The sequence below is a fragment of the Chaetura pelagica genome, unplaced genomic scaffold (genome assembly GCF_000747805.2).
Source record: "Chaetura pelagica isolate M959 unplaced genomic scaffold, ChaPel_1.0 scaffold425, whole genome shotgun sequence".
Taxonomy (NCBI): domain Eukaryota; kingdom Metazoa; phylum Chordata; class Aves; order Apodiformes; family Apodidae; genus Chaetura; species Chaetura pelagica.
In genome coordinates, this window is record NW_009953205.1 from 4,460,487 (window position 1) to 4,471,963 (window position 11,477).

An 11,477-nucleotide genomic window follows, 5' to 3' on the forward strand; every position below is an offset into this window, starting at 1 on the left:
TGCTGAAAGCTGCCTCTGCTCTCAAAAGGAGTTGCCTTCAAATACTTCTGAAAGTAAATGCATTCAGTGTCAGTTTTAACTCCTACTTGTTCTTTAGTATTTTTTAAAATTAAATGACAGGAGCAAAACTGGCAATGTCTGACTGATTTGACTGTAGATATTTGAGAGTTCTGAAGAGAAATCACATTTCTATTTTAATTCACCCTCTGGTTTTCCTCACTCCCTTCATGACAGTCTGGTGAAAAGGGCTTACAGTGTAAAGTGGCCACAACAGCTGTGTGTTTCAAGCTTGATTTCTAACAACTGCATAAAAAGAAAAGGCTTGGTGGGAGGTTCACAGCAGAACCTGTTTTTACTATGTTTAAATACAATTGTGTAACAGTGCAGGCCGTAGTTTGCAGCATGGATGGAATTTGAAGAGAGATCTCTGAGGAGAAAATGCAACTTACTGGGTTGTTTTCTGGATTGGACAGGAACTTAGCCTTAATTTGAAGTAAACTGAAGTACTTGTCTTTTGTTTTCCCAGGTTCCTGTTGCATGTAAATCATGTCCCTGCGGCTACATATTTATTAGTAGAAAACTCTTGCATGCTAAACGTGCTGAGAGATCACCACCCATCACAGGTAATGCTTACAGAGATGGGAGAAGGGGTCGTCAACAATTTTCCTTGTATTTCTTAGAGGCAAAGGATAGAGTATTTTACTTCTCTGTGCAGACTGACCACTGTTAGTTTACTTTCCCTTGAATTTGTGCATGACATCCTTTTAATATGTTAATTTTTCTTTCAGTTTTTTCTGGTGGAAGCTGCTGTTTTCAGACTTACTTCCTTTGAACTTGTGGTGTTGGCATTTATTCTTTGTATATTCTAGGTGCACATGTTGGTCACTATGCAAAATAACTACTTACATGAAGCTTTCTGTTAATCCTATTTTGAAACTAAATGTCTAGAGGTCCCAAAGGGCTGAGATTTCAGAATGTGCTGATTGTGTGTGGCTTTTCTGAAAGTAAAGATTTATTTGAAGAAGTTACGCCAAGTCATGAACACCTGAATACCAGTCTATGAAGTTGGTTGTATGTTTAATCCAAAATTAGCTGGGTCTTGTGTGTCTCTGCATGGTTAAAATAAAAAATGATGCGCCTTTGTGTCTAACTTGGCTTTTGTTGTTGATAGGTACAGTAAGAACTCTGTTGAATAAGCATTCTAGGATGATTAACATTCTCCTTGTGTTAATTTTTATCACTTCCTCCAGCCCTAGTAAGAATTAGTCAGAGCAAGCAGCTGTCAGGGAAGGCGTTTAAAAAAAAAAAATAAAATCTGATATATCATGTCTACTTTTAAAAATTATCTACCAGGCCTACAAAATGGAAACCAAGTATTTGATATTTTGTTACTATTTTCAAGGATACTTGTAGTTTGCCAGCTTGTAGGAATTATGCTAGATAACTGAAGTTTCAAGGCGGAGGAGGTTAGCAATGTCTGTGGTACTGTTTGTAAGTCTTAGCCAGTTTTCTTTCTCCCTCTCTTGTTTTATTTGAAAATTGATGAAGTAGGTACCGAATGAAGCTGAAAGGTGTCATCTGGTAGAGCAAGTGGGAGACCATGTGTGTTTGTATTATGCTTGTAAGGTAGCTGCAACTTCTTTCAGAAAACATTTTTATAATATTTTCAACAATATATCTGCTGCAGAATGATGCTGCAGCCTTGTAAATGTGTCCTGAGTCTGTTTTGAATAGTATATAGAGTGTGGACTCTACTAGTAGTTTTCAGTACCCGATCTTGCTAATCCATTCTTAACTTGGAAACTCATGTAAATACTTTTTTTGACTTGTGTGTAGGAAAACAATACACCTGTTCAGCATCAAGTATTATGAGGCCTTATCTTAGGCTAAATTTGGTGGGACATGTATGCTATGTAATGTGGTATTTGCTGACAGCGTTGTAGACTCGAGTTGTGTGAGTAGTGGGAATGATTTAATTGTTTGTGTCGAAAGAAAATGAAGTACTTTGCTGCCTGCCTGTATAATAAACTACTTTTTTTGGCTAGTGGCAACATGCAGTGAGCTGTCTTGATGACTGATCTGTACAGGATTTTTCTCATCTTACAAGAACCTGAACTTTTTGTGTACTAGCAAGTATCTTGTGTTGTAAAATGCATTTGAAGTAATTAAAGGCTTGATCCTTGTAATCAAGAAGTCAAGTATCATATTCTGGATCTGACACTTTGATTTCTGAATGGCTGTTGTGCAGATGTAATTGTTCTGTAAAGGGATAGACACATCTAACTGCTGCTGTGAAGAGATTTAAAGAAGGTGATTGGGGTAAGCATTAAGAATAAATGAAGAATAAAAATGAAAACAACCCTAGATCATACCTTCTTTGTTCATTTGCACAGAAAACAAGAGTGAGGCCAAAAGGAGACGGACAGAAAGAGTTAAGCGAGAGAAGATAAATTCTGCAGTAAATAAAGACTTAGAAAACCGGAAAAGGTCCAGGTCTAACAGCCATTCAGATCACAGCAGACGAGGAAGAGGAAGACCTAAGAGTGCCTCAGCCAAAAAGCACGAGGAAGAAAGAGGTATGAGAACTGCAGGAATACGTTAATTGGGTTTTCATTTTGTATGAAGATTTTTTAAAAATCAATAATCTTTATCATTCCAACCATTTAAGCAAATAGCCCAGTTAAGTCAACACCTGATATGTTATACAGGGAAGGGACTGTTTCACATCTGTAAGAGACCTCTGGTTTTGTGTTTCAGTGTCTGATTGCAACTAACTACAAAGAACTAAGTCTGTATTTTTAGCTGCCAGGTCAAGTTTCATGACATACGTTGAAACCCACTGGACTGTAATGCTTAGTAGGATTTTTGTTGTGGTGTTGTATGTTTTGTTGTTTTTTTTTAAGGTACTGTGGCTCTTTAGCACAATGACAAACAATATAATGATGCCTGTTATATCAGAGAATTATTAGGATGATTTGGTTGCTTAAAAAGTTCCTTGAAACTTTTTGGAGTGCCAGAATAAAAAGGACACCTTGAGTCATGACTATGTCCTGCATTTTTGTCCCAAGTTTCTACAGAATAATTCGCTAGAGGAAGGAAAGCCTCCTTCCTTGTTAAGGTTCCTTGATGACTTCCTGTTCTTAAATTTTATACAGTAAAGAGACTGTTATAGACACAAAAGAGTTTTGGAGCCTGTAAGGTATATTACTGTCACTTAGGATTCCTTTTTATTATGAGCTTCTTGACACTACATTTGCTATCTATGGTTTTGGAGGTACTAATTGTAGGCCTGAATAATTAATAAAAAATTCAGCATAGAATTTAAAGGTCTGGAAGGCAGGTAGAAGGGGAAAAACAAAACTTCATATAAATATTCAGAAGATCTTGATCTTAAATAGTGAAACCATCAAGCATACCTAAGCATAACTCAGAAATGTAATTGGTTTTTTCCCCTGCCACCTTATTTATTAACAAAAATGGATGTTAATCCATATTTCAAAGTGAGTTTCTTTAACTTCTAACTTTTCAAAGCCAGTTTTATTGTCTCAGCTGTTTAAATGTTTATTCTTAAAGTTTTTTTCTTATAAAAACAATATAAATTGCAATTTTGTTGTTTTTGTACTTTGGCTGTGGAAAGTGGAGATTAAATTTGATTTCTACTTTTTTGTTTTCAGGATGGCATTTGCTGATCACTATTGCATGTGGCTTATTGTTGCATGTAGCTTCACAGAACACACAGCTTCCCATGTGTTATTGATCCAAGCTAGGCTTGTATCTAGCACCTATAGGATAATTTCTAGGCATTTTGCTGCCAGTCACACAGCTTTCATTTGATAATCCCTGCAAGCTTTCCCACCCCTGAAAAAGCAGTGAAAAAGAGGTGAAAAAGCAGTCTAAGCAATCAAAGTAAAATATCTGTTCTCTTAATGTAAGTTTTGTAGGCTTTGAAAAGGAAGAATTTGAAAGCATGAGGGGATATTTAGAGGAAATGGTTTCCTATCCAAAACAAGGCTGGATGTTTTTAACCTCTTGCTGCCTACTCCCAAGTGTGTCAATAAGACAGTACTCTGAGGTAGAAAACCAGAAACAAGGATTTAGTGAGACCTTTGCATAATAGTGCATGTGTGGTGTGTTTTCTTGGTATTTGGTGGTGTGTTTTTTTTAAAGTTGAATCTCATTTGAGAAGATTGCCTTTGTTGTCCTGTCCTACCATCCCCTTTACCTGTTGATGTCATTTAATTGCTGCTACTATTTCTTTCTCAGCTTTTGCGGGGCTGGTGCAGAGCTTGGGTTCACACCCATTGGTAGTTGTCTTTGTTCCTCACTGGTACAGCCCGCCTTATTGGTTAGGAATAAGTGAGTTTAGAGTATTTTCTTGATTCTGACTTAATTCTGGTTATGTCAGACTATAATGTATGTAGACACCTGTGGTAATTGTAGGGCAGATTTTTAACAAATGGTGATGTATATTGTTGTCAGGACTAGACAAATGATTTCAGCAGATAACCCATCGTTTTGTAAGTAATTGCTGTAAAACAAGTTAACGCTGACTTCTTTTTCAAGTGGCTTATAAAATTTGCCTGACTGCTACATGTGGAGTAAGTAGTGGAGAATTTTAGAAATATACTTCCTTTACTTAACCTGCACCCTGACAGTGCTGTTTTCCTAAAAGCATATTAAACAACTTGGTTCTTCTACTCCACTTAAGGCGATTTTGGTGTGACTCATTGCTAGTCCTTGTATCAGTCTGTGTAATGTTGAAAGTCAGCTCAAAACACTAGCTTAGTGTTAGACTTTGAGTGTATTATTTCCGTGCCTAGTATATATTTCTAGGATATTTTGAGTACACATTACTTGTCACTAGAATTTGTGCTGTTCTTTCCCTCAAAAGACTTGAAAAGAGGCCGCTGCTTGCAAACTCTGAAGTATTTGGTGCCTCTTAGGCTTCTGCAATGCCTAATACATTTTTAGATTAAAAAAAAAGGACATGCAAGGTAGTCTGTCCATTTGAAGACCACCCAGCTGTGAAAATTTTCTTTCTAAAGACACCCATGACATCTGTAGTTTTGTGTCCTTGCTTGTCATGCTCTTTTCATACACAGTGTGCTTGTTCCCAGTTATGGCTGTGGCTTTGACTAGTTCTTTTGTGTCCTTTGTGACTGGTTCACATTACAGCAAATTGCTGCAGGATTCAGCAGCAATCAAGAATAGGAGAAGCAAAAGGGCTTTTAAAAATAAGCTGTTTTTCCTGCAGATTCAATAAGAAGGAATGGGGGAGGACGGAGGAAGCCGATGTGGATTGAGGGGATATGATAGTGCTGGGACCCAGAGAATATTCCTGTCACGTGTTTCAGAGCCATGTGATAACCCTGGAAAATAGGAGCTGCTCACTGCAGGCTTGCCTTGTCAAAATTGCCACGTATTTTCTTTGTCAGAAATGCTACAATATATTTTGAAAATACATTGATTCTGATTGTTTTTGTGGTGGTGTATTTATTTTACTGTGTGGGACTGGTGCACAGCTAGGCAGGTAGCCAGGCTGCTTTGTTATCTAGGTAACAACCTTGATTATATTAAACAAACAGAAAAACCCTGCCTCTTAAGGTGGAGGAAGTGGTATTGGTTATGCTGCTGCTGAAGGAGGTTACCAACAAGAGTGGCCTAGAGTCTTACTAAGCATGCTTGATGCTTAAAAAGCTTTATACAGATACAGTACCCTGTGTAAAATTTCAGGACCCTGATAAAACTTGAGCTCAGTTGAATTCCTCGAGCCAGTTTTCCTTTTCCAGTAACTTGTGACTATATTACTCATACATCTCCTTGCCCAGTAAGCACATTTGAAGAAGTTTACTATTTTGGACAGTGAACCTCAGAACTTTGCATTTTGAATTAGTACAGAATTTTAGAGGTAAGGTCCATATTTGACTAATGCACAGATCACAATTTTAAGGGCTAATGGTGTAGTGGGGTGCAGTAGATCTGGGTATGTGAGAGACGTGCTACAGAAAGACTGAATATTTTCACCTAAGTAGCCTCTTAGTTGTATATCAACATTAATGTCTTACAGAAATGGTATTGTGATTCTGTAAGACAGTCTTTTGCTAATAATAGAGAAGTGAGTCAAAACTGCTTTCAGATTAGACTGTGAAGTGGCAAGTTTTAATAGTGTCAGTGGAAACCATGGTATCCCTTCAGTAGCACGTGATAAAATGTCAGGTAGGTGCAGGTTCTTCACTAGTTACTGATGAAAACTGGGATTGTCTTTAAGAATGCATAAAGCTTCCAAATCTGTCTTAATCCCTCATACTGTTTGATACCAAGATTTCCATTCTTTATAGCTGAATTTTTTCAGAACAAGCCACAACTTTGGGAGAATGAGGGGAAGGGAAACTTGTGCAAGTGGTGGGGTTTTTCTGTGTGTTTCTTTTTTTGGTGGTTTTTTTAATCATAATTTTTTCTAAAAAGTCCAGTATCTGTTAGCAGTGTCTGAGCAGGGGGAAAAAATGTATTTTTAATTTTTCTGGGTGCTGACGTAGTCAAGTGGTGGCAGGAAATCTGAAAAAAGGGGAGGGGTTTAGATATGAAAATAGAAAACATTGATGTGGAATAACCAGTGTGCATAGTGTCTGTTCTCAGAACAGCTCCCAGCATTGTTCATTTGTAAGTAGTGGGAGGGAGGAAGTGAAGCAATCAAGACTGAGTGTACACACAGTAACTGATTTGTCTTAAGCTACAGGGCTTTAATTTCAAAATCAGTACATAAGAAAACACTGTTGCGTAGCCAGGAAACAAACAGAAATATTTTACGTTTCAAATATCAAACATGCTTTGATTTGCTTTGCTTTGCTTAGGCAAGTTTCATGTTTTCAGACTTAAAACTGGTGCATGTTTCTGTGTCCAAGCTCCTCAGCCCTTTTGCTTGCAGGGAAAGGTCAGCTTATGTGTGATTTAAGTAATCTAGAAATCTTTAGGTAAAGAGGGTTTTGTTGCTCTGCTTCTTTGTCAGTATTAAATCAGAACACAGTGGTAAAGGATTTTTTCAGTTTCTCCCACTTAGTTGTTTAACACAGGGAATGCAGTGTATGGGAATGGTGGTGTAGCTGGAACACAGACAATCAGATGTGAAGCCAAATCTAAAAACATTAGTTATCTGGACCAATTGAAGGAATAACCATGTGAGTACAGGGAGATACACAGTGCTGGTGTCTTTTTTCCACATGGTGCTTTCCATTTCTTTCCAATGCTGCATTTTCTTTCACCTGTCCATTGCTGATTCAGGTGTCTTGGAGCAGTCAGCCAGAGCTTGCTGTGGTCAGAAAGCATGCACGTGTGTATGTGTGTTCATGAGACACGGGTTTGTCAGGTGAGCACTGTGTAGTCCAGGTTAGCATGAAATCTGGATTAGAGATGGAGCTCCACAGCTAGACACTAACCTTAAAGCTCTAGATGTCTACAAGCTTGGTCTTCTGCTAAAAAAGTTGGGGTTTTGTGTGTTTGGTTTTTTTTTTCCGTTTTTTTTTCTTGGTGAGTTGTGATCTACCAGTGGCTAACTGAAATTGTATATAAATAGGCATGATCTGGAGTAAGTGCTATTTATTAAAGTAGTATTCTATTAGTTTTGTCATATACTGTAGTGTAGTTTAGCATGCTTGAGCGCTGCAGTATAGAAGCTTCCTGATGGGAGGTTGTTGTGTATTTGTAACCTTGAAAGAAGCCAACATCATCAGAGGGAATTCAGAGGCTTTCCCTTTGTCACTGTGTTAGTGTTCTTCAATATCTGGGATAAGACTAGAAGTCTGCAGTATAGAAAGTCCAGAAATGCTGACAGTGACAAATTTGGAACCTGACTTCTGCCATGTGTCTGCTCTTTGGTCTTGGACACTGTAATTAAACTCTTGTGTTTCTGCTACTTAGATGTAAATAGAGGGATGAATATTGTGTTTAATGAGGATATGATGAAATATCTTTGTTTTCTAGGATGGGAGGTCTTTATATTCCACTCCAAAACTGGTGGAACATTTGAATACTCTTTTGTGTTAGGAATCAATGTAATGTTAGTGACTCATTTTTTCTTTGCCGGTGAAGAAAAGAAATTCAGTCATGCTTTTGGATGACTAATTATGTGACTCTTTCTAGCACTGTTGTGTGCCTCCATTTCTTCTTCCTGTGGGGGGAAGGATTGAGAGAGAGAATTTGGTTTAACTTATTTTCCCTTCCAGTACTCCATTTCACATCATTTACTATCTACTGTGTCACTTGCGTTAACTTCAGATAATGGAGAAAGCTTCTAATAGTTACTTTTTTTTCTTCTACAGAGAAACAAGAAAAAGAAGTTGACATGTATGCAAACCTTTCAGATGAAAAGGCCTTCGTGTTTTCAGTGGCCTTGGCGGAAATAAACAGAAAAATTATCAATCAAAGACTTATTCTGTAACTTGTAAGCACAATCTGATGCATTTATATGCAGAATGGCTAGCATATTTCCAAGGTGTCGTGGACTCTCAAAGTGTGTTGTCTGCACCAACAAGGACCATAGTATTTCCTGTTAAAATTCTGCTGCTGTTCTTGGGAATCGAATTCTGTCTCTGCAAGTCAGAAAGGAAGTGTTCACAAGATTGAGCTATGAAAAATGAGAAAGCAGATATGTTTTACACCTTGAAGACACATGCTAGACAAGTGCACAGAGAGACTGCACCCATTCCAGAGCACTTCTTTTAAATTTGCTGCCAGAAATGCAATATTTTAAGTATTTTCAGAAATAAATGATTTTCCTTTAAAATTATATATTGCAGATTTTTCAGCTATATTGCAGTTTACGTATGTACAGTTCACATAACTTTTTAATAAATTGATATTCCAATATTTTATTGAACTGGGAATTAAGTACATTTGTGCTAACTTAGGGTATGTTTGGTTTTGTCCTCTTAGAAATCTGGTATTCATCCTACGGATGACTTTTAAGAATTGCATTTTTTTAATAGATGTGATATAATTCTGATAGGAAGAAAATCAAAGTGGTTTCTTGTTGGGGAACTATTCTGCTTGACAACTTGGTATTGTTAATGAAATCTCTCTAGAAAATTATTCCCCATTACATAGTTGTTTTTTAAAAAATCATATGTACTTTTGGGGGCAGACTCCTAAAATTTGAGAGCTAAGCACTTGTTTTGTAACCACTGTTTGCTGGTGTCTCCCTTGTCCAGACGGTAAGTACTTCTCCCATACTATTTCTTGGCCCATGGTTTACTGGGAGAGAAGCAGGCATCAGAGATATAGATCTGCACCCAGCATCTACTTACTGGTATTGCCAAAATATATGTTAGTTCCTTTTACTCTCACTTTTTTGTGGTTGTTATGAAAGTGTCTTTAAAAATTATTAGCAGTATTGTCTTTGAATGATTGACTGTAAATACCAAAGCCAAAGTTTACCTGAGTGTGCAAAAATAAGCTGTTTTGACAGATTGAGGTTTGGGGGAATCATTCAATGATATGGTACAATTTGACCCAAAACTTTTCCATTAGTAAATACATGGGGCGTTTTGTCTTAACAAAAAAAAAAAAAGCTCAAGCCCTGATCAGGCAGGTGTAGGAGGCAATTACATTCACAAAATTTGATATATTAGCTTTTTGTCAGCTTTCATTCACGAGTTTCTAAGAAGGGAAGTACATGTCTTGGTTTTGTTCAGTATTGCTCATGCTTTTGCTGGACGTGTTGCATTACTTTAATAGTGTGAATCACGTGCTGAGGTTCTGCTACAGGCCTGATCTCAGTTTGGAAGCAGAGATTATTAGTAAAGCTGGACTATGAAATACTGTTTATTAGTTAGTGGTTAAAGGAAGGAACTATGATAGTTTTGAGTTAAGCCACAAGGGACTGATCAGATGAAAACTTTGTAAGCACAAGCAGGAAGCAGGAGAAATGATTTTTAGTTCTTAACTCCTCACGAGTAATTGAGGTCCTTTTTAACACTGGGTGAGAGGGATGGGTGTGGAAATGCACTTAAACCACTAATCTACATTTGTCTTTATTCCAGTAAAAGAGGAATTGCAAACACAAGACCTACTTCCCTACATCATGTAGACTTCTGCTTTCCAGAGCTGTAGCCTGTCATGGATACCTGTAGTAAGGACAGATGAGTCTTAAGGATAGAGCGTATATTTGCATGGTAAGTTAATTAAAATAAGAATGCCAAAAGGGAAGTTGTAGTTTTGAAAACCAAAGATATGATCAGGCTTATGTTGATTCTGTTACTAGAATGAGATTTACTGTATTAAGAAGGGACTAAGGGAACTACTGATGGAGTCTATTCAGCAATTGAACCTGCATTCCTACAGGTAACTAATTCTTTCTGCTCCTGTACATGGAATTACAGTGATCTTCAGAAGACTGAAGTTAATGTTGTTAAATGTGACAAAATTTAGCTTATGACTTTTGCATTTAGATTGCTGCCTGCTCACATAAGTACTGAAAAATACTTTTGTACTTCTCAAAAGTGAAAGATGTTTTCTCTCTTTTGTTGGTGGAGTCTCTTGAAACAGTGGCTGAGTTCTGTTTCTGTACTTCTTTGTCTTCCCCAGGTCTCTGCTGTCAGCTCTTTGCCACTTGTGGTTATGCTAGTTTTCTTCTGCTGGCTTCCAGTTTCTTTGAGAAAGCTGTGATGGAAGCAGGTGGCCTTGAAAATATCCTAGGGAGAGACTGCTGCTTTGCCAGTGGATCTTAGAAAGCAAGTGTTCAGACTTATTCTTCCCACCAACCAGAAACAAACCATTCTTTCCTATATAGGAAGGACACTTCAGCATCTGGTAACTCTGTGGCTGTGGTTTGCTTAGACGTAGATCTCTTGGGACATACTCAGTGATTGAACTGGAAGGCATTTGCATTGTATGAAGTAGACATCAGCACAACAGTATCTCAAGAGGTCTTTCTTGGTGTGTTAGAGGTGATAAATGAAACACTGTGGCAAATAATTGTGGATTGTAGCTGTAAAATAATTTGGAGCTTGGTGTACAAAGCTAAAATAAAGCCAGTAATAACTACATGTTGAGAGAATACAATTCTATGTTCTGCAGCTCTGACTTAACTGGAAACTGTGTAGTTTCCAAGAAGCAAGAACAAATGTGTAGCACTTCAGGAAGTTGTTTATGCAGTTTTCTTTCTTCTGTGAAACTCTAGTTCCAGTGTAAGACTTCTAGGCCCTACCTTTGAATGTCATTATGGTTCAGTCTAGCTGAATTTGTTTTACTACATTTTTTAGCATGAGGATTTGCACATTAAAACAAGTGTTATTTCAGAAATAATGAATTAGGCTTCAGGTTTTTTTAATTAACTTAAAAGAAGACCAAGTATATCACCCTTACAAAAATATTGCTCCACCTCTATACTGTCTCTCTGTATTGACTTGCCTGACTAGATAAACTTGTTGTTGTGAACGGAATAGTTTAAGATTGTACTAGAGATCAGTCTGTTTGTGGAGCAC

The 11,477-nt window shown here is 37.4% G+C and overlaps 1 protein-coding gene across 1 annotated transcript in view; it reads left to right on the forward strand.

Moving 5' to 3' along the window:
- Positions 1-8,862, forward strand: part of LOC104388600 (chromosome unknown open reading frame, human C16orf87) — a 22,410-nt gene extending 13,548 nt beyond the window's left edge. Inside the window, exons 3-5 of the mRNA XM_009997482.1 lie at positions 505-623; positions 2,394-2,576; positions 8,316-8,862. Coding sequence (XP_009995784.1) covers positions 505-623; positions 2,394-2,576; positions 8,316-8,434 — 421 coding nt within the window. The 3' untranslated portion in view covers positions 8,435-8,862. The remainder of the gene's footprint in view (positions 1-504; positions 624-2,393; positions 2,577-8,315) is intronic.
- Positions 8,863-11,477: the final 2,615 nt, after the last annotated feature.